Below are 27,079 nucleotides of genomic sequence, written 5' to 3'. Positions count from 1 at the left end.
GTGTAGTGTCTCTCTGAGGTGTGTACTGTTCCCTTTCACTTTGACACTGTTTGTCACAAAGGTACAGTCAAGTGGTTCAACGTCAAGAATGGATATAGTTTCATCAACAGGAATGAGACATGGGAAGACGTATTCTTTGACGTCTTAGTACATGTTAAATTAAACAGTTCCGTTAGGATCGAATCTACGTTCATGTACCTGCAATACCTCAGAATGCATGGATGTATGTTCTAAACTAAAAGTTGACCCCTAAACTGTTCATTTATCTGCTGTTGTGGTGCTGCTCAACTATCAGTCTGGATTGATAACATGCCACAAGCTGCAGTTTGTCCGTTTGTTTCCACCCCCCTTTTCCCACTTCCTGTGATTCTGTATGATACTTTGATGACTAGTGTCTAACTTGTAGAGAGCGATTGGAGCTTATGGTATTTGTATATTTGTTTTCTAATTTGCTTCATAATTGGTATGTAAATGCATAGTTCACAAAAATAAACCCATGAGTGTAAGTTGTTAGCCTGGTCCCAGATCTGTGGTCTCCTTCTATAGCCTGGTCCCAGATCTGTTCTCCTTTTATAGCCTGGTCCCAGATCTGTTGTCTCTTTCTATAGCCTGGTCGCAGATCTGTTCTCCTTCTATAGCCTGGTCCCAGATCTGTTCTCCTTTTATAGCCTGGTCCCAGATCTGTTGTCTCTTTCTATAGCCTGGTCCCAGATCTGTTGTCTCCTTTTATAGCCTGGTCCCAGATCTGTTGTCTCCTTCTATAGCCTGGTCCCAGATCTGTTCTCCTTTTATAGCCTGGTCCCAGATCTGTTGTCTCTTTCTATAGCCTGGTCCCAGATCTGTTGTCTCCTTTTATAGCCTGGTCCCAGATCTGGTTGTCTCTTTCTATAGCCTGGTCCCAGATCTGTAGTCTCCTTTTGTAGCCTGGTCCCAGATCTGTAGTCTCCTTTTGTAGCCTGGTCCCAGATCTGTTTGTGCTCTGGCCAACTCCATAGCTCAAACCAAACTGTTTGGCATGACAGCTCAAACAGACTGGCACTCAGGCTAATACTTTGTTGTTGAACATACAAAATGGATTTGTCATCGGGACAACTAAAATACTGAGAGTCATCAAGTAAGTTGCTTCATATCATCAGTCCTACTGATCATCAGTAACTGACTGCATGAAGTCAACTCTAGACATCTTTCAGAATGAACACATGGTACACAGTACAAAGCAGACGTGTTTAATCATGAACAACCACCTCAGAGGGGTCTATGTTCTAAATAGACCAATCTGTGGTGAAAGCAGAACATTCACAATATATTCAACACACGCAGCTTGTTATTAATCAGTTTCAGACACTAACTGAAATACCTCTAACTCAACAGATAACTATCTGAAGGGAGTTGATCTCTAACTCAACAGATAACTAACTATCTGAAGGGGGTTGATCTCTAACGCAACAGATAACTATCTGAAGGGGGTTTGGGGATTTTATAAAGCAGTAGAGCAACATCTGAAAACTAGCAGATCAGTGTTTGACTACTATACACATTTACCTAGCTCTGGTCCAGGCCATTACAATTCCTCTAACGCCATGGACCAGAGCTAACATTTACCATACAATCATGGTCATGTTCAAGACTGAACCTGAGATTAAAAGCATACAGTACATGATATACACAGTTGTCCATCTTTCATTATGCATTAATTAGCCAACAGTGCCCTTTAAAGGTTGAAAAGGTACATGCATGACTGTCAATACAGTGGCAACATATTTTTTGGTTTCCACATGTAAAATACTCTGCAGTGTATCAAAGCAGCAGTTTATTACATATATACAAGGATGTTATTTCTCTGAGGTTCAGATTACACTTCCCAAATATATGGTTCAACTTGAATCTCAATAAGGCACACCACATCTCTCCCACATTGTGTTCCAGTGTGCTTCTAGAGCTTCTGTCGATCGCTTCTCCAATCTGTAATACCGCCGGTCTGCATAATCTGCTGTTAGTGGGAAGAAATCAAATACTTCTGCAAAACTAGTCACTCCTAGCTTTTAAGATGTTGGGTCTGAGTCCCAAATGGCACCCCTATCCCCTATATAGTGCACTACATTTGATTATAGACCTATGAGCCCTGGTCAAACATAGTGCACTTTATAGAGAGTAGGGCATCATTTGTGACGCACCCTTTCTCTACAGTGTGTTGCTGTAGGGGGTCTGAGCATGCTGAGGTAAAGAATGCACTAACTGCAAGTCTCTCTGGATAAGAGAGTCTGCTAAATGACTCACTACTGTAAGTCTCTCTGGATAAGAGCATCTGCTAAATGACAAATGTAAATGTAAGAAGCTGCATTGCATCTAAAGTATCTTTAGAGTCTCCAGAATGGAAATGAAGGATGCAGCTGCCTGCTGGGAATTATTGAACAACGCTCTGCCGTCGTTGACGCAATGCTTTAATGATGCTCTTTGAAGGCAGATGGAGTCAGAGCCCAACATCCAGCATAGTTCACCTTAGTTCATGTCAACTCTGTGAGGGATGATGAGGCCTGAACAGCCTTCCCAGGTCTCCATCAGTCTCTCTCTTCATCAGCCTCCTATACAGTCTCCTGTGGCAGTCTCATCTCTGCCATCAAACCTGAGGTGGAATAAAGAGTTCAGTCTGATCTCTGACATCAAACCTGAGGTGGAATAAAGAGTTGGGTACCTACCCTGGGTGTGTGTTGAGTACCTACCCTGGTTGTGAGTTGGGGACCTACCCTGGGTGTGTGTTGGGGACCTACCCTGGGTGTGTGTTGAGAACCTACCCTGGGTGTGTGTTGAGAACCTACCCTGGGTGTGAGTTGGGGACCTACCCTGGGTGTGTGTTGAGTACCTACCCTGGGTGTGTGTTGAGAACCTACCCTGGGTGTGAGTTGGGGACCTACCCTGGGTGTGTGTTGAGAACCTACCCTGGGTGTGTGTTGAGAACCTACCCTGGGTGTGTGTTGAGAACCTACCCTGGGTGTGTGTTGAGAACCTACCCTGGGTGTGAGTTGGGGACCTACCCTGGGTGTGTGTTGAGTACCTACCCTGGGTGTGAGTTGGGGACCTACCCTGGGTGTGTGTTGAGTACCTACCCTGGGTGTGTGTTGAGTACCTACCCTGGGTGTGTGTTGGGTACCTACCCTGGGTGTGTGTTGAGTACCTACCCTGGGTGTGTGTTGGGGACCTACCCTGGGTGTGAGTTGAGTACCTACCCTGGGTGTGAGTTGGGTATCTACCCTGGGTGTGTGTTGAGTACCTACCCTGGGTGTGTGTTGAGTATCTACCCTGGGTGTGTGTTGGGTATCTACCCTGGGTGTGAGTTGGGCTCCGTCCATGAGGCTCTGTCTGAGCAGCCCTGTCACAGTCTCCAGCTCCTGTTCAGCCTCGTGGACGTTGGGGTCCAGCTGTAACACCTCCTGGAGGTCACTGCTGGAAGACAGGTAGTCCTGGGAAGGGAGGGAGAGGAGGCGAAGAGAGTGGGGTAGAGGAAAAGAGAGAGAGGATGAAGAAAGGGTGAGCGTGTGTGGAGAAAGAGTGAGAGAAGGAGGGGGAGGTAGAATGTCAAAAAGGGGTTAAAAATCAATGGTATTTGGTATTTTATTAGGATCCCCATTAGACTTTGCGACAGCAGCAACTACTCGTCCCGGGATCCACACAAAACACAACATATTACAGAACATTAATAGACAAGAAGAGAACTACATACATTTTTTAAAAACAGCACACATATCCTACATATAAGCTATCTAGGTCCAATAGGGGAGAGGCGTGAGGTGTTGCTTTATTAGTTTTGTTAAACCAGGTTTGCTGTTCTTTTGAGCAATATGAGATGGAAGGAAGTTCCATGCAATAATGGCTCTATATAATACTGTACGCTTTCTATTTGTTCTGGAGTTGCGTGTAAGTTGACTATGCAAACCATTTGGTATTTTCAACACATTAATGTTTCTTATAAAAAGAATAAGTGATGCAGTCAGTCTCCCCTCAACTCTTAGCCAAGATAGACTGGCATACATAGTATTAATATCAGCCCTCTGATTACAATGAAGAGCAAGACATGCCGCTCTGTTCTGGGCCAGCTGCAGCTTAACTAGGCCTTCCTCTGCAGCACTGGACCACATGGCTGGACAATAATAATAAAAACATGTTGCATCTCTTCTATCCTCAAGGGCGATAGTGTCCATTGGCTTCACACAAAAACATGGGCACAAAACCATTTTTTCCAAGTTTATAACAGAAAAATCTGCAACGTGAAAAAGGCTTTTTTAAATATTTTTTTTTACATATAAACAAAAAAACGACTTCATGTTTCGATTTTCACAAGTGGGTTAGGGTTAGGGTTACATGTGGAATGCCTGTCATTTTCCAAATGCAACAGTTCCTGTCTCTTCAAAATAGAGGTTCATTCTTCTAACTTCATTCTATTAATCTACTATCTATTAAGACATCTATTAATACCTATTAAGTCATACATTAATGCCAGTGGTGTAAAGTACTTAAGTAAAAATACTTTAAAGGACTATTTAAGTAGTGTTTTGGGCGTATCTGTAAAGTACTACTTATTGTAAGTAGATATTTTGGAGTATCATTACCTGACTTTACTATTTATATTGATTATAAGTTTTAATTTTTACTCACTAAACAAATACTGCCTTTGTAAACTATGTTGGAGAGTTGGAGTGTGTCCCTGTCTGTACGTACACTACCGTTCAAAGGTTTGGGGTCACTTAGAAATGTCCTTGTTTTTGAAAGAAAAGCACCTTTTTTGTCCATTACAATAGCATCAAAATGATCAGAAATACAGTGTAGACATTGTTAATGTTGTAAATGACTATTGTGGCTGGAAACGGCTGATTTTTTAAATGGAATATCTACGTAGGAGTACAGAGGCCCATTATCAGAAACTATCACTCCTGTGTTCCAATGGCATGTTGTGTTAGCTAATCCAAGTTTATCATTTTAAAAGGCTAATTGATCATTAGAAAACATTTTGTAATTATGGTAGCACAGCTGAAAACTGTTGTGCTGATTAAAGAGGCCTTCTGTAGACTAGTTGAGTATTTGGAGCATCGGCATTTGTTGGTTCGATTACAGGCTCAAATTGGCCAGAAACAAAGAACTTTCTTCTGAAACTCATCAGTCTATTCTTGTTCTGAGAAATGAAGGCTATTCCATGAGAGAATTTGCCAAGAAACTGAAGATCTCGTACAACTGTTCTGTTGCCATGGCGCCTACAGAGATGGCCGCCTCGCTTCATGTTCCTAGGAAACTATGCAGTTTTTTGTTTTTTTACATGTTATTTCTTACATTAGTACCCCAGGTCATCTTAGGTTTCATTACATACAGTCGAGAAGAACTACTGAATATAAGATCAGCGTCAACTCACCATCAGTACAACCAAGAATATGATTTTCGCGAAGCGGATCCTGTGTTCTGCCTTTCAACCAGGACAACGGAATGGATCCCAGCCGGCGACCCAAAAAAACGACTCCGTAAAAGAGGGAAACGAGGCGGTCTTCTGGTCAGACTCCGGAGACGGGCACATCGTGCACCAATCCCTAGCATTCTTCTTGCCAATGTCCAGTCTCTTGACAACAAGGTTGATGAAATCCGAGCAAGGGTAGCATTCAAGAGGGACATCAGAGACTGTAACGTTCTTTGCTTCACGGAAACATGGCTCACTGGAGAGACGCAATCGGAGGCGGTGCAGCCAGCGGGTTTCTCCACGCATCGTGCCGACAGAAACAAACATCTTTCTGGTAAGAAGAGGGGCGGGGGCGTATGCCTTATGGCTAACGAGACGTGGTGTGATCACAGAAACATACAGGAACTCAAATCCTTCTGTTCACCTGATTTAGAATTCCTCACAATCAAATGTCGACCGCATTATCTACCAAGAGAATTATTTTCGATTATAATCACAGCAGTATATATTCCCCCCCAAGCAGACACATCGATGGCTCTGAACAAACTTTATTTGACTCTTTGCAAACTGGAATCCATACATCCTGAGGCTGCATTCATTCTAGCTGGGGATTTTAACAAGGCTAATCTGAAAACAAGACTCCCTAAATTGTATCAACATATCGATTGCGCAACCAGGGCTGGAAAAACCTTGGATCATTGTTATTCTAACTTCCGCGACGCATATAAGGCCCTGCCCCGCCCTCCTTTCGGAAAAGCCGACCACGACTCCATTTTGCTGATCCCGGCCTACAGACAGAAACTAAAACAAGAAGCTCCCACGCTGAGGTCTGTCCAACGCTGGTCCGACCAAGCTGATTCCACACTCCAAGACTGCTTCCATCACGTGGACTGGGATATGTTTCGTATTGCGTCAGATAACAACATTGACGAATACGCTGATTCGGTGTGCGAGTTCATTAGAACGTGCGTTGAAGATGCCGTTCCCATAGCAACGATTAAAACATTCCCTAACCAGAAACCGTGGATTGATGGCAGCATTCGCGTGAAACTGAAAGCGCAAACCACTGCTTTTAATCAAGGCAAGGTGACTGGTAACATGACCGAATACAAACAGTGCAGCAATTCCCTCCGCAAGGCTATCAAACAAGCTAAGCGTCAGTATAGAGACAAAGTAGAATCTCAATTCAACGGCTCAGACACAAGAGGTATGTGGCAGGGTCTACAGTCAATCACGGACTACAAGAAGAAAACCAGCCCAGTCACGGACCAGGATGTCTTGCTCCCAGGCAGACTAAATAACTTTTTTGCCCGCTTTGAGGACAATACAGTGCCACTGACACGGCCTGCAACGAAAACAAGCGGACTCTCCTTCACTGCAGCCGAGGTGAGTAAAACATTTAAACGTGTTAACCCTCGCAAGGCTGCAGGCCCAGACGGCATCCCCAGCCGCGCCCTCAGAGCATGCGCAGACCAGCTGGCCGGTGTGTTTACGGACATATTCAATCAATCCCTATACCAGTCTGCTGTTCCCACATGCTTCAAGAGGGCCACCATTGTTCCTGTTCCCAAGAAAGCTAAGGTAACTGAGCTAAACGACTACCGCCCCGTAGCACTCACTTCCGTCATCATGAAGTGCTTTGAGAGACTAGTCAAGGACCATATCACCTCCACCCTACCCGACACACTAGACCCACTCCAATTTGCTTACCGCCCAAATAGGTCCACAGACGATGCAATCTCAACCACACTGCACACTGCCCTAACCCATCTGGACAAGAGGAATACCTATGTGAGAATGCTGTTCATCGACTACAGCTCGGCATTCAACACCATAGTACCCTCCAAGCTCGTCATCAAGCTCGAGACTTGTCTCGACCCCGCCCTGTGCAACTGGGTACTGGACTTCCTGACGGGCCGCCCCCAGGTGGTGAGGGTAGGCAACAACATTTCCACCATGCTGATCCTCAACACTGGGGCCCCACAAGGGTGCGTTCTGAGCCCTCTCCTGTACTCCCTGTTCACCCACGACTGCGTGGCCACGCACGCCTCCAACTCAATAATCAAGTTTGCGAACGACACAACAGTGGTAGGCTTGATTACCAACAACGACGAGACGGCCTACAGGGAGGAGGTGAGGGCCCTCGGAGTGTGGTGTCAGGAAAATAACCTCACACTCAACATCAACAAAACTAAGGAGATGATTGTGGACTTCAGGAAACAGCAGAGGGAACACCCCACTATCCACATCAGTACAGTAGTACAGAACAGTAGTGGAGAGGGTAGTAAGTTTTAAGTTCCTCGGCATACACATCACAGACAAACTGAATTGGTCCACTCACACAGACAGCATCGTGAAGAAGGCGCAGCAGCGCCTCTTCAACCTCAGGTGGCTGAAGAAATTCGGCTTATCACCAAAAGCACTCACAAACTTCTACAGATGCACAATCAAGAGCATCCTGGCGGGCTGTATCACCGCCTGGTACGGCAACTGCTCCGCCCTCAACCGTAAGGCTCTCCAGAGGGTGGTGAGGTCTGCACAACGCATCACCGGGGGCAAACTACCTGCCCTCCAGGACACCTACACCACCCGATGTTACAGGAAGGCCATAAAGATCATCAAGGACAACAACCACCCGAGCCACTGCCTGTTCACCCCGCTATCATCCAGAAGGCGAGGTAAGTACAGGTGCATCAAAGCTGGGACCGAGAGACTGAAAAACAGCTTCTATCTCAAGGCCATCAGACTGTTAAACAGCCACCACTAACATTGAGTGGCTGCTGCCAACACACTGACTCAACTCCAGCCACTTTAATAATGGGAATTGATGGGAAATGATGTAAAATATATCACTAGCCACTTTAAACAATGCTACCTAATATAATGTTTACATACCCTACATTATTCATCTCATATGTATACGTATATACTGTACTCTATATCATCTACTGCATCCTTATGTAATACATGTATCACTAGCCATTTTAACTATGCCACTTTGTTTACATACTCATCTCATATGTATATACTGTACTCGATACCATCTACTGTATCTTGCCTATGCTGCTCTGTACCATCACTCATCCATATATCTTTATGTACATATTCTTTATCCCCTTACACTGTGTATAAGACAGTAGTTTTGGAATTGTTAGTTAGATTACTTGTTGGTTATTACTGCATTGTCGGAACTAGAAGCACAAGCATTTCGCTACACTCGCATTAACATCTGCTAACCATGTGTATGTGACAAATAAAATTTGATTTGATTTGAAGTAGTACACAGAGTTCAAAAGTTCAAATCAATGATTTGATTTGAACTCTGTGTACTACTCCCTTCACAGATCAGCGCAAACTGACTCTAACCAGAATATAAAGAGCAGTGGGAGGCCCCAGGTCACAACTGAGCAAGAGGACAAGTATATTAGAGTGTCTAGTTTGAGAAACAGACGCCTCACAAGTCCTAAACTGGCAGGTTCATTAAATAGTACCTGAAAAACACAAGTCTCAACGTCAACAGCAAAGAGGCAACTCCAAGATGCTGGCCTTCTAGGCAGAGTTGCAAAGAAAAAGACATATCACAGACTGGCCAATAAGAATAAAAGATTAAGATGGGCAAAAGAACACAGACACTGGACAGAGGAACTCTGCCTAGAAGGCCAGCATCCTGGAGTCGCCTCTTCACTGTTGACGTTGAGACTGGTGGGCGGGGGTTTCTGATCAATTTGCTAACCAGCTAACCATTTACAGTAATAGATTAATAAATAGCTATTAATTGGTGACTTAATTAATAGATGAATAAATAGCTATTAATTGGTGACTTAATAGATAGTAGATGAGGTTAGAAGGGTGAACTCCTATTTTGAAGGGACAGGAAGTATTGGTTGTGCATTTGGCCAATAAAATGCATTCCACATGTAACCCCACCCACATGTTAATTGTTTTATCTGCTGAGTTAACAAAAAACAAGCCGTTTTCCTGTTTTTGGAAAACACAGTGTTCATTGGTTTTCCTTGTTCTTCACAACAACAAAAAAATGTGTTGAACCAACTAGGACTTTGAATAATAGATAACCACCTGTAAACCTTTAAACGCCAGCGCCCGTCTATAGAAGGCCTTCTTATTGGTTGGTTCCAGCTTGAGGGCGGAGTCACAGTCCTGTCTGGCCTCTTCAAAACAACCCAGTCTCAGATAACAGATGGCTCTGGGGGTGAAGGGTAGGAGTTAAGGACTAACAGTGGGCTTGAATGTGGTCATGTATCATGGCAATTTTTGTGTACAGTACTACACTGATAAAGAACTGTGCTTACAATCATATAAAAATTAATCAAATAAATGCCACTCGCACTCGGTCATTACTGAGGAAAAATGGACTTCCCCCTACTAGCATGGACATTACTGAGGAAAAATGTACTTCCCCCTACTAGCATGGACATTACTGAGGAAAAATGGACTTCCCCCTACTAGCATGGACAATACTGAGGAAAAATTTACTTCCCCCTACTAGCATGGACAATACTGAGGAAAAATGGACTTCCCCCTACTAGCATGGACAATACTGAGGAAAAATGGACTTCCCCCTACTAGCATGGACATTACTGAGGAAAAATGTACTTCCCCCTACTAGCATGGACATTACTGAGGAAAAATGGACTTCCCCCTACTAGCATGGACATTACTGAGGAAAAATGGACTTCCCTCTACTAGCATGGACATTACTGAGGAAAAATGGACTTCCCCCTACTAGCATGGACAATACTGAGGAAAAATGTACTTCCCCCTACTAGCATGGACAATACTGAGGAAAAATGGACTTCCCCCTACTAGCATGGACAATACTGAGGAAAAATTGACTTCCCCCTACTAGCATGGACAATACTGAGGAAAAATGGACTTCCCCCTACTAGCATGGACATTACTGAGGAAAAATGTACTTCCCCCTACTAGCATGGACATTACTGAGGAAAAATGGACTTCCCCCTACTAGCATGGACAATACTGAGGAAAAATGTACTTCCCCCTACTAGCATGGACAATACTGAGGAAAAATGGACTTCCCCCTACTAGCATGGACAATACTGAGGAAAAATGGACTTCCCCCTACTAGCATGGACATTACTGAGGAAAAATGTACTTCCCCCTACTAGCATGGACATTACTGAGGAAAAATGGACTTCCCCCTACTAGCATGGACATTACTGAGGAAAAATGGACTTCCCTCTACTAGCATGGACATTACTGAGGAAAAATGGACTTCCCCCTACTAGCATGGACAATACTGAGGAAAAATGTACTTCCCCCTACTAGCATGGACAATACTGAGGAAAAATGGACTTCCCCCTACTAGCATGGACAATACTGAGGAAAAATTTACTTCCCCCTACTAGCATGGACAATACTGAGGAAAAATGGACTTCCCCCTACTAGCATGGACATTACTGAGGAAAAATGGACTTCCCCCTACTAGCATGGACATTACTGAGGAAAAATGGACTTCCCCCTACTAGCATGGACATTACTGAGGAAAAATGTACTTCCCCCTACTAGCATGGACATTACTGAGGAAAAATTGACTTCCCCCTACTAGCATGGACATTACTGAGGAAAAATGGACTTGACTGAGATATGTGGTTATGATGAATTCACTAACTGTAAGTGGCTCTGGAGATCTATCTGCTGAATAACTCAAATGTAAATCTTGTCTATAAGCACTTCCTATTATCTACTGTAAGTATTAACTTAGGTTTGATCTGAAGGATTAGGGCGTCACCTGTTGCTAAAGCAGGAACACTTGTCAGGTTAGGGTTAGTATGCTATGAGGATTATGGTTAGTATGCTAACAGGATTAGGGTTTGTATGCTAGCAGGGTTAGGGTTAGTATGCTAACAGGGTTAGGGTTAGTATGCTAGCAGTGTAAGGGTTAGTATGCTAGCAGGGTTAGGGTTAGTATGCTAACAGGGTTAGGGTTAGTATGCTAGCAGGGTTAGGGTTAGTATACTAGCAGGATTAAGGTTAGTATGCTAGCAGGATTAGGGTTTGTATGCTAGCAGGGTTAGGGTTTGTATGCTAACAGGGTTAGGGTTGGTATGCTAGCAGGGTAAGGGTTAGTATGCTAGCAGGGTTAGGGTTAGGGTTAGTATGCTAACAGGGTTAGGGTTAGTATACTAGCAGGATTAAGGTTAGTATGCTAGCAGGGTTAGGGTTAGTATGCTAGCAGGGTTAGGGTTAGTATGCTAACAGGGTTAGGGTTAGTATGCTAACAGGGTTAGGGTTAGTATGCTAGCAGGGTTAGGGTTAGTATGCTAGCAGGGTTAGGGTTAGGGTTAGTATGCTAACAGGGTTAGGGTTAGGGTTAGTATGCTAGCAGGGTTAGGGTTAGGGTTAGTATGCTAGCAGGGTCAGGGTTAGTATGCTATGCTAACAGGGTTAGGATTAGGGTTAGGATGCTATGCTAGCAGGGTTAGGATTAGGGTTAGTATGCTATGCTAACAGGGTTAGGGTTAGTATGCTAGCAGGGTTAGGGTTAGTATGCTAGCAGGGTTAGGGTTAGTATGCTAACAGGGTTAGGGTTAGTATGCTAACAGGGTTATGGTTAGTATGCTAGCAGGATTAGGGTTAGTATGCTTAGCAGGGTTAGGGGTCACCTGTTGGTAAAGCAGGAACACTCGTCAGGTTTGATCTTAAGGCATTCACTGTACTTTTCTAGACCGTCATGGAACTGGCTTTTCCTCACATGCTCATTTCCTTCTGTTTTGAGAGAGGCAAAGCGAGCCTCTGCTTTTTTGGCTGCGGAGAGAGAGAGAAGCAGTTATCAGTAGTGATGCCAGAGGAAATCTGCAGACTCAGAGCAATATGATTTGTTTTTCTAACTAATTAAACTACTTCTAGCTGACTGTAAATATAAAAAAAACTTTCCTACAATGACTTCTAATGTCAAATGAGCAAAAGCTGACTGGTTGAGCCTCTGTTGAGTTTAACAGTGCTGTGACTCGATGAACTATGTCTAATCCACAGCACACCATTCTGGTCAACTCAACAGATATGACATTTCATATTCAGGACACTGGGTAGTCTGGGTAGAGAAGTCTGATTAAGGTGCTCCCTTAAGGAGTGCTGGTGTCTCACATGACAGACCCTGTTTTATTAATCTGTATCTATTTCTGAATAATCTGCATGGACAATCTCTTTCTACCAGTCTGACTCTGGACAGTGGGTAAAAACTAACGGTCAGTCTGTGGTGAGATAATCAACAGAATGTTGTCATGCTGAAGCCTGAAGGGAGCCAGCAGCAGCCAGGCAACCAGACCCTGTTTGTTCCATGACTACCACACTGTGACTGGCAGACCCGTGGGTATCAGGTTGCACTCTACATAACTACCACACTGTGACTGGCTGACCCGTGGGTATCAGGTTACACTCTACATAACTACCACACTGTGACTGGCTGACCCGTGGGTATCAGGTTACACTCTACATAACTAACACACTGTGACTGGCTGACCCGTGGGTATCAGGTTACACTCTACATAACTACTACACTGTGACTGGCTGACCCGTGGGTATCAGGTTACACTCTACATAACTACCACACTCTGACTGAATGACCCGTGGGTATCAGGTTACACTCTACATAACTACCACACTCTGACTGGCTGATCTGTGGGTATCAGGTTACACTCTAGCGAGTGTAAACACAAAACGGGGCTGTTTAGAAGCCTCTTGGACCTAGACTTGGTGCTCCGGTACCACTTGCCATACGGTAGTGGAGAGAACCGTCTATGACAAGGGTGGCTGGAATCTTTGACCATTTTTGGGGCCTTCCTCTGACACCGACCTAGTATAGAGCTCCTGGTTGGGAGGAAGCTTGGCCCCAGTGATGTACTGGGCCATACTCACTACCCTCTGTAGCGGTGATGCAACCAGACAGCATGCTGTTGATGGTGCAGCTGTATAATTTTTTGAGGATCTGGGGACCCATGACAAATATTTTCAGTCTACTGAGGGGGTATAGACATTGTTGTGCCCTCTTTACAACTGTCTTGGTGTGTTTGGACCATGATAGTTTGTTGGTGATGTGGACACCAGGGAACTTGAAGATCTCAACCCGCTCCACTACAGCCCTGTCGATGAGAACGGGGGCGTGTCCAGCCCTCTTTTTCCTATAGTCCACAATCAGCTCCTTTGTCTTGCTCGGGTTGAGGGAGAAGTTGTTGTCCTAGCAACACACTGTCAGTTCTCTCCCTATAGGCTGTCTCGTCGTTGTCGGTGATCAGGCCTACCACCATTATGTCATAAGCAAATTTAATGATGCTGTTGGAGTCATGCTTGGCCATGCAGTCATGAGTGAACAGGGAGTACAGGAGGGGACTAAGCATGCACCACTGAGGGGCCCCCGCGTTGTGGATCAGCGTGGCAGATGTGTTGTTGCCTACCCTTACCACCTGGGGGCGGCCCGTCAGGAAGTCCAGGATCCAATTGTAGAGGGAGGTGTTTAGTCCCAGTGTCCTTAGTTTAGTGATGAGCATTGGGGGCTCTATGGTGTTGAACACTGAGCTGTAATCAATGAACAGCATTCTCACATACAGTAATGTACCTTTTGTCCAAGTGGGAAAGGGCAGTGTGGAGTGCAATTGAGTTTGCGCCATCTGTGGATCTGTTTGGGCGGTATGCGAATTGGAGTGGGTCTAGAGTTTCAGGCATGATGGTGATGATGTGAGCCATGACCAGCCGTTCAAAGCATTTCATGGCTACTGACCTGAGTGCTATGTGGCGGTGGTCATTTAGACAGGTTACCTTTGCATTCTTGGGCACAGGGACTGTGGTGGTCTGCTTGAAACATGTTGGTATTACAGACTCAATCAGGGAAAGGTTGAAATTGTCAGTGAAGACATTTGCCAGTCGGTCCACACATGCTCCGAGTACACGTCCTGGTAATTGCCCCACGGCCTTCTGAATGTTGACATGTTTAAAGGTCTTGCTCACATCAGCTATGGAAAGCGTCTGGAACAGCTGGTGCTGCCTCAAAGCGAGCATAAAAAGAAATTAGCCCATCTGGTAGGCTCGAGTCACTGTGAAGCTCAGGGCTGGGTTTCTCTTTGTAGTCCGTAATAGTTTGCAAGCCCTGCCACATCCGACGAGTGTCAGAGCCGGTGTTGTAGGATTCAATCTTAGTACCTTATTGATGCTTTTGCCTGTTTGATGGTTTGTCTGATCGAATAGCGGGATTTCTTATAAGCGGCTTGCTCCTTGAAAGCGGAAGCTCTAGCCTTTATCTCAGTGAGGATGTTTCCTGTGATCCATGGCTTCTGGTTGGGATATGTACGTACAGTCACTGTGGGGATGACGTCCTCAAGGCACTAATTGATGAAGCCGTTGGCTGTGGTGGTATACTCTTCAATTTCATTGGATGAATCCCGGAACATTTTCCAGTCTGTGCTAGCAAAACAGTCCGGTTGCGTAGCATTCGCTTCATCTGACCACTTCCGTATTGAGCGAGTCACTGGTACTTCCTGCTTTAGTTTTTGCTTGTAAGCAGTAATCAAGAGGATAGAATTATGGACAGATTTGCCAAATGGAGGGTGAGGGAGAGCTTTGTACACGTCTCTGTGTGGAGTAAAGGTGGTCTAGAGTTTCTTTTCCTCTGGTTGTACATTTAACATGCTGGTAGAAAGGAGGTAAAACTGATTTAAGTTTGCCTGCATTAAAGTCTCCGGCCACTAGGAACGCCGCTTCTGGATGAACATTTCCTTGTTTGCTCCCGAGTGGCAATGCATCTCAATGTAAGAGGTGTCACTACAGTTCCTGGTTCGAATCCAGGCTGTTTTACATCCGGCCGCAATTGGGAGTCCCGAAGGGCAGCACACAATTGGCCCAGCGTCGTCTGGGTTTGGCCGGGGTAGGCCGACATTGTAAATAAGAATTTGTTCTTTACTGACTTGCCTAGTTATATGAAGGTTAAATAAAATAAAATAAAAAATAATTATGTATGACTTTATACAGTTGGTTGAGTGCAGTCTTAGTGCCATCATCGGTTTGTGGTGGTAAATAGGCAGCAATGAAAAATATAGATGTGTTGCACATAGCCTGTCTTCTCTTCAGAACCAGGTCTGCCTATGGTGGTCTTTCTCAATAGCAAGGCTATGCTCACTGAGTCTGTACATAGTCAAAGCTTTCCTTAATTTTGGGTCAGTCACTGTGCTCAGGTATTCTGCCACTGTGTACTCTCTGTTTAGGGCCAAATAGCATTCTAGTTTGCTCCGTTGTTTTGTATATTCTTTCCAAGTAATTATCTTTTCGTGTCCTCATGATTTGGTAGGGTCTTGTTGTGTTGCTGTCCTGGGGCTCTGTGGGATGTGTTTGTGTTTGTGATCAGAGCCCCAGGACCAGCTTGATTAGGGGACTCTTCTCCAGGTTCATCTCTTTGTAGGTGATGGCTTTGTTATGGAAAGTCAGGGAATCGGATCTCCGTCTCCTCTTCATGTGAATGACAGGGATTTGGGCCTGGTCCGGGAGCAACAGTATATCCTTCGCGTCAGACTCATTAAAGAAAAAATCTTTGTCCAGTTTGAGGTCAGTAATTGCTGTTCTGATATCCAGAAGCTATTTTCGGTCAGAAACATTATGTACAAAATAAGTTAAAAAAAACACAAAATAGCACAATTGGTTAGGAGCCTGTAAAACAGCAGCCGTCCCCTCCGGTGCCATTGTCACTGTGACTGGCAGACCCGTGGGTATTAGGTTACACTCTACATAATTCATTGATTCCTCTTGAGACACCTCATCAGGAATACTTCTACCATTCACTCAGATTCCCTGTGACACACTTATATATCTATATGTTGCAGCTATTAGATCAAGAACACAACTTCAGCACTTGGATGGATTTGGTCAACTTCGCATGTTTCATTGTGATGAGTAATCCTTTCCTCAGACCTGAAGACTTGTTTATTGCCTAGGCTTTAGCTCAGTGGACTAAAGCTGTCTTGAATTGCATGGACAACCCAGGTTCAATACCCGGTCTTTCCTTCCAGTTCTCTGCTGCCAATGACAGGAACGAACTTCAAAAATCTCTGATGCTGGAGACTCATATCTCCCTCACTGGCTTTAAGCAGCAGCTCACAGATCACTGCACCTGTACATAGCTCATCTGTAAATAGCCCATCCAATCTACCTCATCCCCATACTGTATTTATTTATTTATTTTGCTCCTTTGCACCCCAGTATCTCTACTTGCACATTCATCTTCTGCCGATCTACCATTCCAGTGTTTAATTGCTACATTGTAATTACTTCGCCACCATGGCCTATTTATTTCCTTAACTTACCTCATTTGCACTCACTGTATATAGACTTTTTGTTTTCTTTTGTTCTATTGTATTATTGACTGTTTTGTTTATTCCATGTGTAACTCTGTGTTGTTGTATGTGTCGAATTGCTATGCTTTATTTTGGCCAGTTCGCAGTTGCAAATGAGAACTTGTTCTCAACTAGCATACCTGGTTAAATAAAGGTGAAATAAAATAAATAAAACATTTTTTTTAATTAGATCACAATGAAACATGTTCAAACTGTTTGATATCTGCTAGGTCTGAACTAGTGGGTAGCCTAGTGGTTAGAGCGTTGGACTAGTAACCAAAAGGTTGCAAGTTCATATCCCTGAGCTGACAAGGTACAAATCTGTCGTTCTGCCTAGGAACCCACTGTTCCTAGGCCATCATTGAAAATAAGACTTTGTTCTTAATTAACTGACTTGCCTAGTTAAATAAAGGTAAAAAAAATATCTGGTCATTTCACGGTACGGCTAGCCAGTAAACAGGAAGTGATGTGGCTAGCCAGTAAACAGGAAGTGACCTCTGACCTTCTCTAGCCTGGACCAGCTCAGCGCTGGGGTCTTTCTGCCTGTGGTGCTGCTGAGCTGACAGTGGGACTAGAGGGATCTCCGGAAGCTTCTGTCTCCAGTCAGGGCCGTCCTGCTCAATAAGCTGCTTGGTGATCCTGGAGGAAAACACACTCAGGTCACACAGTTCACATCCTAAAATAAACCCTGACACCATATTGACAGAGACAACTGCAAGTTCATTTTCACTGCAGGGGAACCTCCACTGTCATGGTTGTATGGCCATACACAATGTCCTCTGAGGGGGGCTGCTTTAAATCCTTGGTTTACCTGTGGACACTGTCGTGTGCCGCCTGCACCCCGATGTCTATCTGCAGAACAGTCTTAAAATCCACGTAGGCCTGTCGGTAACGTTCCATTGACTCATAGGCCGTGGCCCTGCGGAGGAGGGGCTTCAGGGAGAAGGGCTGAATATCCAATGCCCTGGGGTTAATAGGATCAGAGGGAGGGAGAGAAAGAGAGAGAGAGTGAGAGAGACAGAGAGAGGATCACAACCCCCACTTTGCGTTTGGTCACGTTGTGTTCCAGGTGGTGGGACAAGACTTCACCTCAGTCCTGACACTCTAGGCTGCAGCAGATAATGTCTGCCATTTAGAAACACGTGATAGAGAGAGTGTGTGTGTGAATGGAAACCTAAAACACATGCCATTTGTCTAACCTATAAACAGAGGCAGAACAGAGGCAGACAGTCTGTGAACAGAGGCAGACAGTCTGTAAACAGAGGCAGACAGTCTGTGAACAGAGGCAGACAGTCTGCGAACAGAGGCAGACAGTCTGCGAACAGAGGCAGACAGTCTGTGAACAGAGGCAGACAGTCTGTAAACAGAAGCAGACAGTCTGTGAACAGAGGCAGACAGTCTGCGAACAGAGGCAGACAGTCTGTGAACAGAGGCAGACAGTCTGTGAACAGAGGCAGACAGTCTGTAAACAGAGGCAGACAGTCTGTAAACAGAGGCAGACAGTCTGTGAACAGAGGCAGACAGTCTGTAAACAGAGGCAGACAGTCTGTGAATAATGTGTTTGTAGTGCCACGAACATGTGTTAAACACTACAACAACAACCACATGATGAGCATGAATGAGTTTAATACAGACTGGAAATCTGTCTTTCTCTAACAGCCTAATACTCTGTCTCTCTCAGACAACCTAATACTCTGTCTCTCTCAGACAACCTAATACTCTGTCTCTCTCTGTCTCTCTCAGACAACCTAATACTATGTCTCTCTCTGACAGCCTAATACTCTGTCTCTCTCAGACAGTCTAATACTCTGTCTCTCTCAGACAGTCTAACACTCTGTCTCTCTCTGTCTCTCTCAGACAACCTAATACTATGTCTCTCTCTGACAGCCTAATACTCTGTCTCTCTCAGACAGTCTAATACTATGTCTCCTCAGACAGCCTAATACTCTGTCTCTCTGTCTCTCTCAGTCTAATACTCTGTCTCTCTCAGACAGTCTAACACTCTGTCTCTCTCTGTCTCTCTCAGACAGTCTAATACTATGTCTCCTCAGACAGCCTAATACTCTGTCTCTCTGTCTCTCTCAGTCTAATACTCTGTCTCTCTCAGACAACCTAATACTATGTCTCTCTCTGACAGCCTAATACTCTGTCTCTCTCTGTCTCGCTCAGACAGTCTAATACTCTGTCTCTCTCTGTCTCTCTCAGACCGTCTAATACTATGTCTCTCTCTGACAGCCTAATACTCTGTCTCTCTCTGTCTCGCTCAGACAGTCTAATACTCTGTCTAGCTCAGACAGTCTAATACTCTGTCTCTCTCAGACAGCCTAATACTCTGTCTCTCTCAGACAGTCTAATACTCTGTCTCTCTCTGTCTCTCTCAGACAGTCTAATACTCTGTCTCTCTCAGACAGCCTAATACTCTGTATCTCTCAGACAGTCTAATACTATGTCTCTCTCAGACAGTCTAATACTCTCTCTCTGTCTCTCTCAGACAGTCTAATACTCTGTCTCTCTCAGACAGTCTAATACTCTGTCTCTCTCTGTCTCGCTCAGACAGTCTAATACTCTGTCTCTCTCTGTCTCTCTCAGACAGTCTAATACTCTGTCACTCTCAGACAGTCTAATACTCGGTCTCTCTCAGACAGTCTAATACTCTGTCTCTGACAGTCTAATACTCGGTCTCTCTCAGACAGTCTAATTCTCTGTCTCTCTCAGACAGTCTAATACTCTGTCTCTCTCAGACACTCTAATACTCTGTCTCTCTGACAGCCTAATACTCTGTCTCTCTCAGACAGCCTAATATTCTGTATCTCAGACAGTCTAATACTCTGTGTCTTGCTGTCTCTCTCTGACAGCCTAATACTCTGTCTCTCAGACAGCCTAATACTCTGTCTTTCTGACAGCCTAATACTCTGTCTCTCAGACAGCCTAATACTCTGTCTCTCTCAGACAGCCTAACACTCTGTCTCTCAGACAGTCTAATACTCTTTCTCTCAAACAGCCTAATACTCTGTCTTTCTCTGTCTCTCTCTGACAGCCTAATACTCTGTCTATCTCTGTCTCTCTCAGACAGTCTAATACTCTGTCTCTCTCTGTCTCTCTCAGACAGTCTAATACTCTGTCTTTCTGACAGCCTAATACTCTTTCTCTCAAACAGCCTAATACTCTGTCTTTCTCTGTCTCTCTCTGACAGCCTAATACTCTGTCTATCTCTGTCTCTCTCAGACAGTCTAATACTCTGTCTCTCAAACAGTCTGAGAGACAGCCTAATACTCTGTCTCTCTCAGACAGCCTAACACTCTGTCTCTCAGACAGTCTAATACTCTTTCTCTCAAACAGCCTAATACTCTGTCTTTCTCTGTCTCTCTCTGACAGCCTAATACTCTGTCTATCTCTGTCTCTCTCAGACAGTCTAATACTCTGTCTCTCAAACAGCCTAATACTCTGTCTTTCTCTGTCTCTCTCTGACAGCCTAATACTCTGTCTCTCTCAGACAGTCTAATACGCTGTCTCTTTGACAGCCTAATACTCTGTCTCTCTGTTTCTCTCTTTGACAGCCTAATACTCTGTCTCTCTCTGACAAACTAATACTTTTTCTCTCTCTGTCTCTCAGACAGTCTAATACTCTGTCTCTCGCTGTCTCTCTCTGACAGCCTAATACTCTGTCTCTCAGACAGCCTAATACTCTGTCTCTCTCAGACAGCCTAACACTCTGTCTCTCAGACAGTCTAATACTCTTTCTCTCAAACAGCCTAATACTCTGTCTTTCTCTGTCTCTCTCTGACAGCCTAATACTCTGTCTATCTCTGTCTCTCTCAGACAGTCTAATACTCTGTCTCTCTCTGTCTCTCTCAGACAGTCTAATACTCTGTCTTTCTGACAGCCTAATACTCTTTCTCTCAAACAGCCTAATACTCTGTCTTTCTCTGTCTCTCTCTGACAGCCTAATACTCTGTCTATCTCTGTCTCTCTCAGACAGTCTAATACTCTGTCTCTCAAACAGTCTGAGAGACAGCCTAATACTCTGTCTCTCTCAGACAGCCTAACACTCTGTCTCTCAGACAGTCTAATACTCTTTCTCTCAAACAGCCTAATACTCTGTCTTTCTCTGTCTCTCTCTGACAGCCTAATACTCTGTCTATCTCTGTCTCTCTCAGACAGTCTAATACTCTGTCTCTCAAACAGCCTAATACTCTGTCTTTCTCTGTCTCTCTCTGACAGCCTAATACTCTGTCTCTCTCAGACAGTCTAATACGCTGTCTCTTTGACAGCCTAATACTCTGTCTCTCTGTTTCTCTCTTTGACAGCCTAATACTCTGTCTCTCTCTGACAAACTAATACTTTTTCTCTCTCTGTCTCTCAGACAGTCTAATACTCTGTCTCTCGCTGTCTCTCTCTGACAGCCTAATACTCTGTCTCTCAGACAGCCTAATACTCTGTCTCTCTCAGACAGCCTAACACTCTGTCTCTCAGACAGTCTAATACTCTTTCTCTCAAACAGCCTAATACTCTGTCTTTCTCTGTCTCTCTCTGACAGCCTAATACTCTGTCTATCTCTGTCTCTCTCAGACAGTCTAATACTCTGTCTCTCTCTGTCTCTCTCAGACAGTCTAATACTCTGTCTTTCTGACAGCCTAATACTCTTTCTCTCAAACAGCCTAATACTCTGTCTTTCTCTGTCTCTCTCTGACAGCCTAATACTCTGTCTATCTCTGTCTCTCTCAGACAGTCTAATACTCTGTCTCTCAAACAGTCTGAGAGACAGCCTAATACTCTGTCTCTCTCAGACAGCCTAACACTCTGTCTCTCAGACAGTCTAATACTCTTTCTCTCAAACATCCTAATACTCTGTCTTTCTCTGTCTCTCTCTGACAGCCTAATACTCTGTCTATCTCTGTCTCTCTCAGACAGTCTAATACTCTGTCTCTCAAACAGCCTAATACTCTGTCTTTCTCTGTCTCTCTCTGACAGCCTAATACTCTGTCTCTCTCAGACAGTCTAATACGCTGTCTCTTTGACAGCCTAATACTCTGTCTCTCTGTTTCTCTCTTTGACAGCCTAATACTCTGTCTCTCTCTGACAAACTAATACTTTTTCTCTCTCTGTCTCTCAGACAGTCTAATACTCTGTCTCTCGCTGTCTCTCTCTGACAGCCTAATACTCTGTCTCTCAGACAGCCTAATACTCTGTCTCTCTCAGACAGCCTAACACTCTGTCTCTCAGACAGTCTAATACTCTTTCTCTCTCTGTCTCTCTCTGACAGCCTAATACTCTGTCTCTCTCAGACAGTCTAATACTCTGTCTCTCAGACAGTCTAATACTCTGTCTCTCTCTGACAGTCTAATACTCTGTCTCTCTCTGACAGTCTAATACTCGGTCTCTCTCAGACAGTCTAATACTCTGTCTCTCTCAGACAGTCTAATACTCTGTCTCTCTGACAGCCTAATAGTCTGTCTCTCTCTGACAGACTGATACTCTGTCTCTCAGACAGCCTAGTACTCTGTCTCTCAGACATTCTAATACTCTGTCTCTCGCTGTCTCTCTCTGACAGCCTAATACACTCTGTCTCTCAGACAGCCTAATACTCTCTCTCTCAGACAGCCTAACACTCTGTCTCTCAGACAGCCTAATACTCTGTCTCTCAGACAGCCTAATACTCTGTCTCTCAGACAGCCTAATACGCCTGCCACTATTAACATGTTTACTGAGCCCAGGGAGAGGTGGGATGTGTTTCAAATGGCACCATATGCCCTATATAGTGCACTATAACCAGGGCCCTGGTCAACAGTAATGCATTATATCTGGAATAGGGTTCCATTTGGGACACAGATGTAGAAGAGTATTGGCCTGTAGAAGGGGCGATAGCAAGGCCTCCTCACCTGGTGCAGTCCTGGATACACTCTGTGTTGCTCCCATCCTTCAGGTAGCAAGCAGCTCTGTTAGAGTAGAGAATACACAGGTCCTCTCCACTCTCTATACCTTTAACAACAAACAGCTCTGTTAGAGTAGAGAATACACAGATCCTCTCCACTCTCTATACCTTTAACAACAAACAGCTATGTTAGAGTAGAGAATACACAGATCCTCTCCACTCTCTATACCTTTAACAACAAAGACAACTTGTATTTCAAAGTCATTTAAATAAAAATATAATTTAAAAAATAACAAAGCGAGCAACGAAAATAACAGAGAGCATTTTGTCCATACTCTGCTCAGATCTCAGTTAAACTTGTTAATAGGACAGACTATGATGTTGAGTGTGTGTGTGTGCACACCGTACAGTTTGCATGGTCAATCCATTTACAAGGAAAAGGCTTTCCACTGCCCTTTCTCCAAGGAGCTCAATCTGCAGCATCAGCCATTGTTGACCATCATCAGTCATTACACAGTAGTGATGGATTCCTGTCAGTCTAGATAATGTTGTTGGCTGTTGTGTTTTTCCCTGCTACTAGCATCTATTTGTGTTGCCACCCACGAGCTTTCATGACGTTTTGGAAATTCAACTGAATCCAATTTGCAGGAGTGTAATGTTAATGCCTACGCAGCAGCATGTCACGAGCCCATACTCCAGACACACTACCAGCAATAGGGATTGGCTGATGAGGGCTCTGGGATGACTATCATAAAGCCCAATGACAACAAAGAGGCCTGTGTCAGGAAATGGACCCTGTAGAAACTAGGAACGAGTGACACTTAACGTGAACCTGGGTCTAATACCCATTTCCTCCATGACACACACACACAGCAGCTGGGAGGAACATGATCTTCCTGTCGCAGTCCTTATGACTACCTTCATTGTCATTATTCAAGTACCCACAATATCCTACATCACTGACAGTGGGCCTCTTAGTCCTGTGACCTGTTAAAACATCTAGTGTAGGTCTGTTTCCTGTTAAAACATCTAGTGTAGACCTGTTTCCTGTTAAAACATCTACTGTAGGCCTGTTTCCTGTTAAAACATCTGGTGTAGGTCTGTTTCCTGTTAAAACATCTAGTGTTGGGCCTGTGTCCTGTTCAAACATCTGCTGTAGACCTGTTTCCTGTTAAAACATCTAGTGTAGGCCTGTTTCCTGTTAAAACATCTAGTGTAGGCCTGTGTCCTGTTAAAACAGCTAGTGTAGGCCTGTGTCCTGTTAAAACATCTGGTGTAGGCCTGTTTCCTGTTAAAACATCTAGTGTAGGCCTGTGTCCTTTTAAAACATCTAGTGTAGGCCTGTGTCCTGTTAAAACATCTGGTGTTGGGCCTGTGTCCTGTTAAAACATCTAGTGTAGGTCTGTTTCCTGTTAAAACATCTAGTGTAGCCCTGTTTCCTGTTAAAACATGTAGTGTAGGCCTGTGTCCTGTTAAAACATCTAGTGTAGGTCTGTTTCCTGTTAAAACATCTGGTGTTGGGCCTGTTTCCTGTTAAATCATCTAGTGTAGGCCTGTTTCCTGTTAAAACATCTAGTGTAGGCCTGTGTCCTGTTAAAACATCTAGTGTAGGTCTGTTTCCTGTTAAAACATCTAGTGTAGACCTGTTTCCTGTTAAAACATCTGGTGTAGGCCTGTTTCCTGTTAAAACATCTGGTGTTGGGCCTGTTTCCTGTAGAAACATCTAGTGTAGGCCTGTTTCCTGTTAAAACATCTGGTGTAGGCCTGTTTCCTCAGTTATATCAAATGGATGTTTCACTAACCCACTTTCCTTCACTGCTGGAACCTGAAATATTAAGTTCAGGGCCGGTTCCAGGCATAAGCAATATAAGCGGTCACTTGACATTTTTGTTGTTGTTGTAAATTAGGAACTCAGTCAGGGTCTCAACTTACTATTGAGAGTTAAAATAGTAGAATTTAGAAATGTGGTTGTGCATCAGCAGTTTGTCTTGTTATGTCCATCACCGACAGTCATTCAATTAGCCGCCAGCTAACAATTTTTTTTGCCAGCTAACTAAACTTGTATTAATCATGGCCAAACAGCGACCGGGCACGCAGGGCACGTGTCCAGGGGCCCTGACCTCCAGGGGGCCCCCATTGATTTTGTTTGTCATTCTCACTCAGATGTCATTAACACAGCATAAGCCATGTAAAATGTATAGAATTGCAGGAAATTTGCTCTAAAACTGCTAAATAAATATCTCCACCCCATTGCAAAATGGGTAGAATTGCATAAAATGTGTTGTACAATTGCAACTTCCTCTCTGCCCCATGTGAAAATGTGTAGAATAAGAATTGCAGGAAACATGCTTTAATGGTCCAATGCAGCAGTTTTTATCTCAATAATAAATAATTTCTTGTAATATTTAAGTACCTTACTGAGATTGTTTTAAATTAAAATGGTTCAAAATAAACTAAAATAGCTTCTTAGCAAAAGGCAATTTCTTAATCAAGAATTTTGCTGGAACTGTCAAGGAGTGGCGAGGGGGAAACAAAGAATGTGCTGTTATTGAGAGAGAGGTTGGGAACTCTCTTTCTTATTGGTTGATTAACTCATTTAACACATGGTGATGTCACCATGGAAGGCCAAAACTCCATCCCACCAAAACAGGCTGAAATTTCTGGCTTTTCAAACACCCGCATACATAAGGCGTGAGGCCCCCCAACCAAATCTAGCTTAGGGCCCCCAAAAGGCTAGAGCCGGTCCTGATTGAGTAACACGCTGCTTGCTGCCTGCTGAGATGAAACACACATCAAAGACATGTATGAGGTCATGAACTCTGAGACTAAACCCCATCCTGAGACATCAAACTCTGTAACAAGCCACTGCTATTGATTGTACTCCACCTGCGTCACAGCAGCCATCGATGGCTGCAGAGTATTTCTCCACAGCATCTGCAAACTGTCCTTTTTTGAAGAGGTGGTTACCCTCGTTCTTGAGCCGGCCCAGGTGGGGTGGCAGAGCTCCAGCGGGGGCGTCCAGATAGCTGGTGTCTGGTGGGATGTCCTTACTCTGGTTCCTGTCCCCCTGGGTGGCTCCGTTGGCCATCGACCCCTTCTCTGGGGGACCCTTCCCTGCCTTGGGCTTCTCCGTACTCCCAGCTCTGCTTCTCCTCCTGAATCCTGGGGTGGCCTGGTCCGTTTTAGCCCCCCCGGATCCAGAGGGCTTATCCTGTGCATTCCCCATTATTATCTCTGTACGCTGCAGTGTCAAAGCTTTCCTCCCCCTAGAGCAGCAGCCTAGTCTAAGCTGGATGGAAGATCTGGTGTCAGGACACGCCCCTACTGGTGGAGTCAGCAGTGACATCACAAAAGGGGGCGGTGTTGTTGCATTGCAGTGCTGAGAGAGGAGAGATATTTCATGAGGCCACTGCATGAGGGAGAACTGGTGCTTGGCAAGAGAGAGGAGCCAGTTATGCTGCCAGCAGTTAGGTGATGTCAGGGAAGAATGAGGATATTCCTCTGGGGACACTTCAGGAACAGAACTCTCTGGGAAACCAGTGAAATATGCTACATCCTAAATGGAATCCTATTCCCTAAGTAGTGCACTACTATACATCCTAAATGGAATCCTATTCCCTAAGTAGTGGAATACTATACATCCTAAATGGAATCCTATTTCATATGAAGTACCCTACTTCTGACCAGGGCCCATAGGCCTCTGTATTCAGTTCAAAGTCATATCCAGTAAGTAGTAATATTAATGATAGAGTGCTATGAATGATATTGCTCCAGTATCTCTTTAGGGTGTCGAAATAATTAGCATATTTATAGGTGAAACTCCTAGACTAGGTAACTCCAAACGTATAATTAGCATATGTATAGATGTGTAAGGTTATATCTAAGACTAGGAAACTCCTAACCTACTTTGGACTCCTACTCCTTGGGGACAAACAGACAACTGAACCCTTCAGTCACTACAATAAACATGACACAATTCTACATCCACACTCATCAAGGTCCTGTAGTGCAGATGTCTTGACCAGTAGAAACATGACACTGTTCTACAAATCAAATCAAATTGTATTTGTCACATACACATGGTTAGCAGATGTTAATGCGAGCGTAGCGATATGCTTGTTCTTCTAGGTCCGACCATACAGTAATATCTAACAAATGATTGAACAATTTCACAACTACCTTTTACACACAAGTGTAAAAGAATGAATAAGAATATGTACATATAAATACAGTGGGGAGAACAAGTATTTGATACACTGCCGATTTTGCAGGTTTTCCTACTTACAAAGCATGTAGAGGTCTGTAATTTGTATCATATGTACACTTCAACTGTGAGAGACGGAATCTAAAACAAAAATCCATAAAATCACATTGTATGATTTTTAAGTAATTAAATGGCATTTTATAGCATGACAT

At 44.2% G+C, this 27,079-nt stretch overlaps 1 protein-coding gene across 1 annotated transcript; it reads right to left on the bottom strand.

The window, feature by feature from the left end:
• Positions 1 to 1,210: 1,210 nt before the first annotated feature.
• Positions 1,211 to 27,079, bottom strand: spag1a (sperm associated antigen 1a). The gene is made up of 8 exons (XM_036953616.2): positions 25,550 to 27,079; positions 22,671 to 22,770; positions 17,603 to 17,755; positions 17,294 to 17,430; positions 12,082 to 12,223; positions 9,515 to 9,641; positions 3,321 to 3,458; positions 1,211 to 2,623 (listed from the first exon to the last, which is right to left on the bottom strand). Exons 1-8 carry the CDS (start codon positions 26,076 to 26,078, stop codon positions 2,618 to 2,620), a joined length of 1,332 nt encoding a protein of 443 aa, XP_036809511.2. The 5' UTR covers positions 26,079 to 27,079; the 3' UTR covers positions 1,211 to 2,617.

The sequence above is a fragment of the Oncorhynchus mykiss genome, chromosome 18 (assembly GCF_057628025.1).
Source record: "Oncorhynchus mykiss isolate SJ-2025 chromosome 18, ASM5762802v1, whole genome shotgun sequence".
Taxonomy (NCBI): domain Eukaryota; kingdom Metazoa; phylum Chordata; class Actinopteri; order Salmoniformes; family Salmonidae; genus Oncorhynchus; species Oncorhynchus mykiss.
This window is presented reverse-complemented; position numbering and strand designations above follow the sequence as displayed.

Coding starts and splice junctions, on each gene's coding strand:
- spag1a (XM_036953616.2), bottom strand. CDS start 26,078: ATGCAGTGGCCTCATGAAATATCTCTCCTCTCTCAGCACTGCAATGCA. Junction 17,756..22,670: donor TGTATCCAGGACTGCACCAG/GTGAGGAGGCCT, acceptor TATTAACCCCAG/GGCATTGGATATTCAGCCCT. Junction 3,459..9,514: donor TGGCGTTTAAAGGTTTACAG/GTGGTTATCTAT, acceptor CTCCCTTCCCAG/GACTACCTGTCTTCCAGCAG.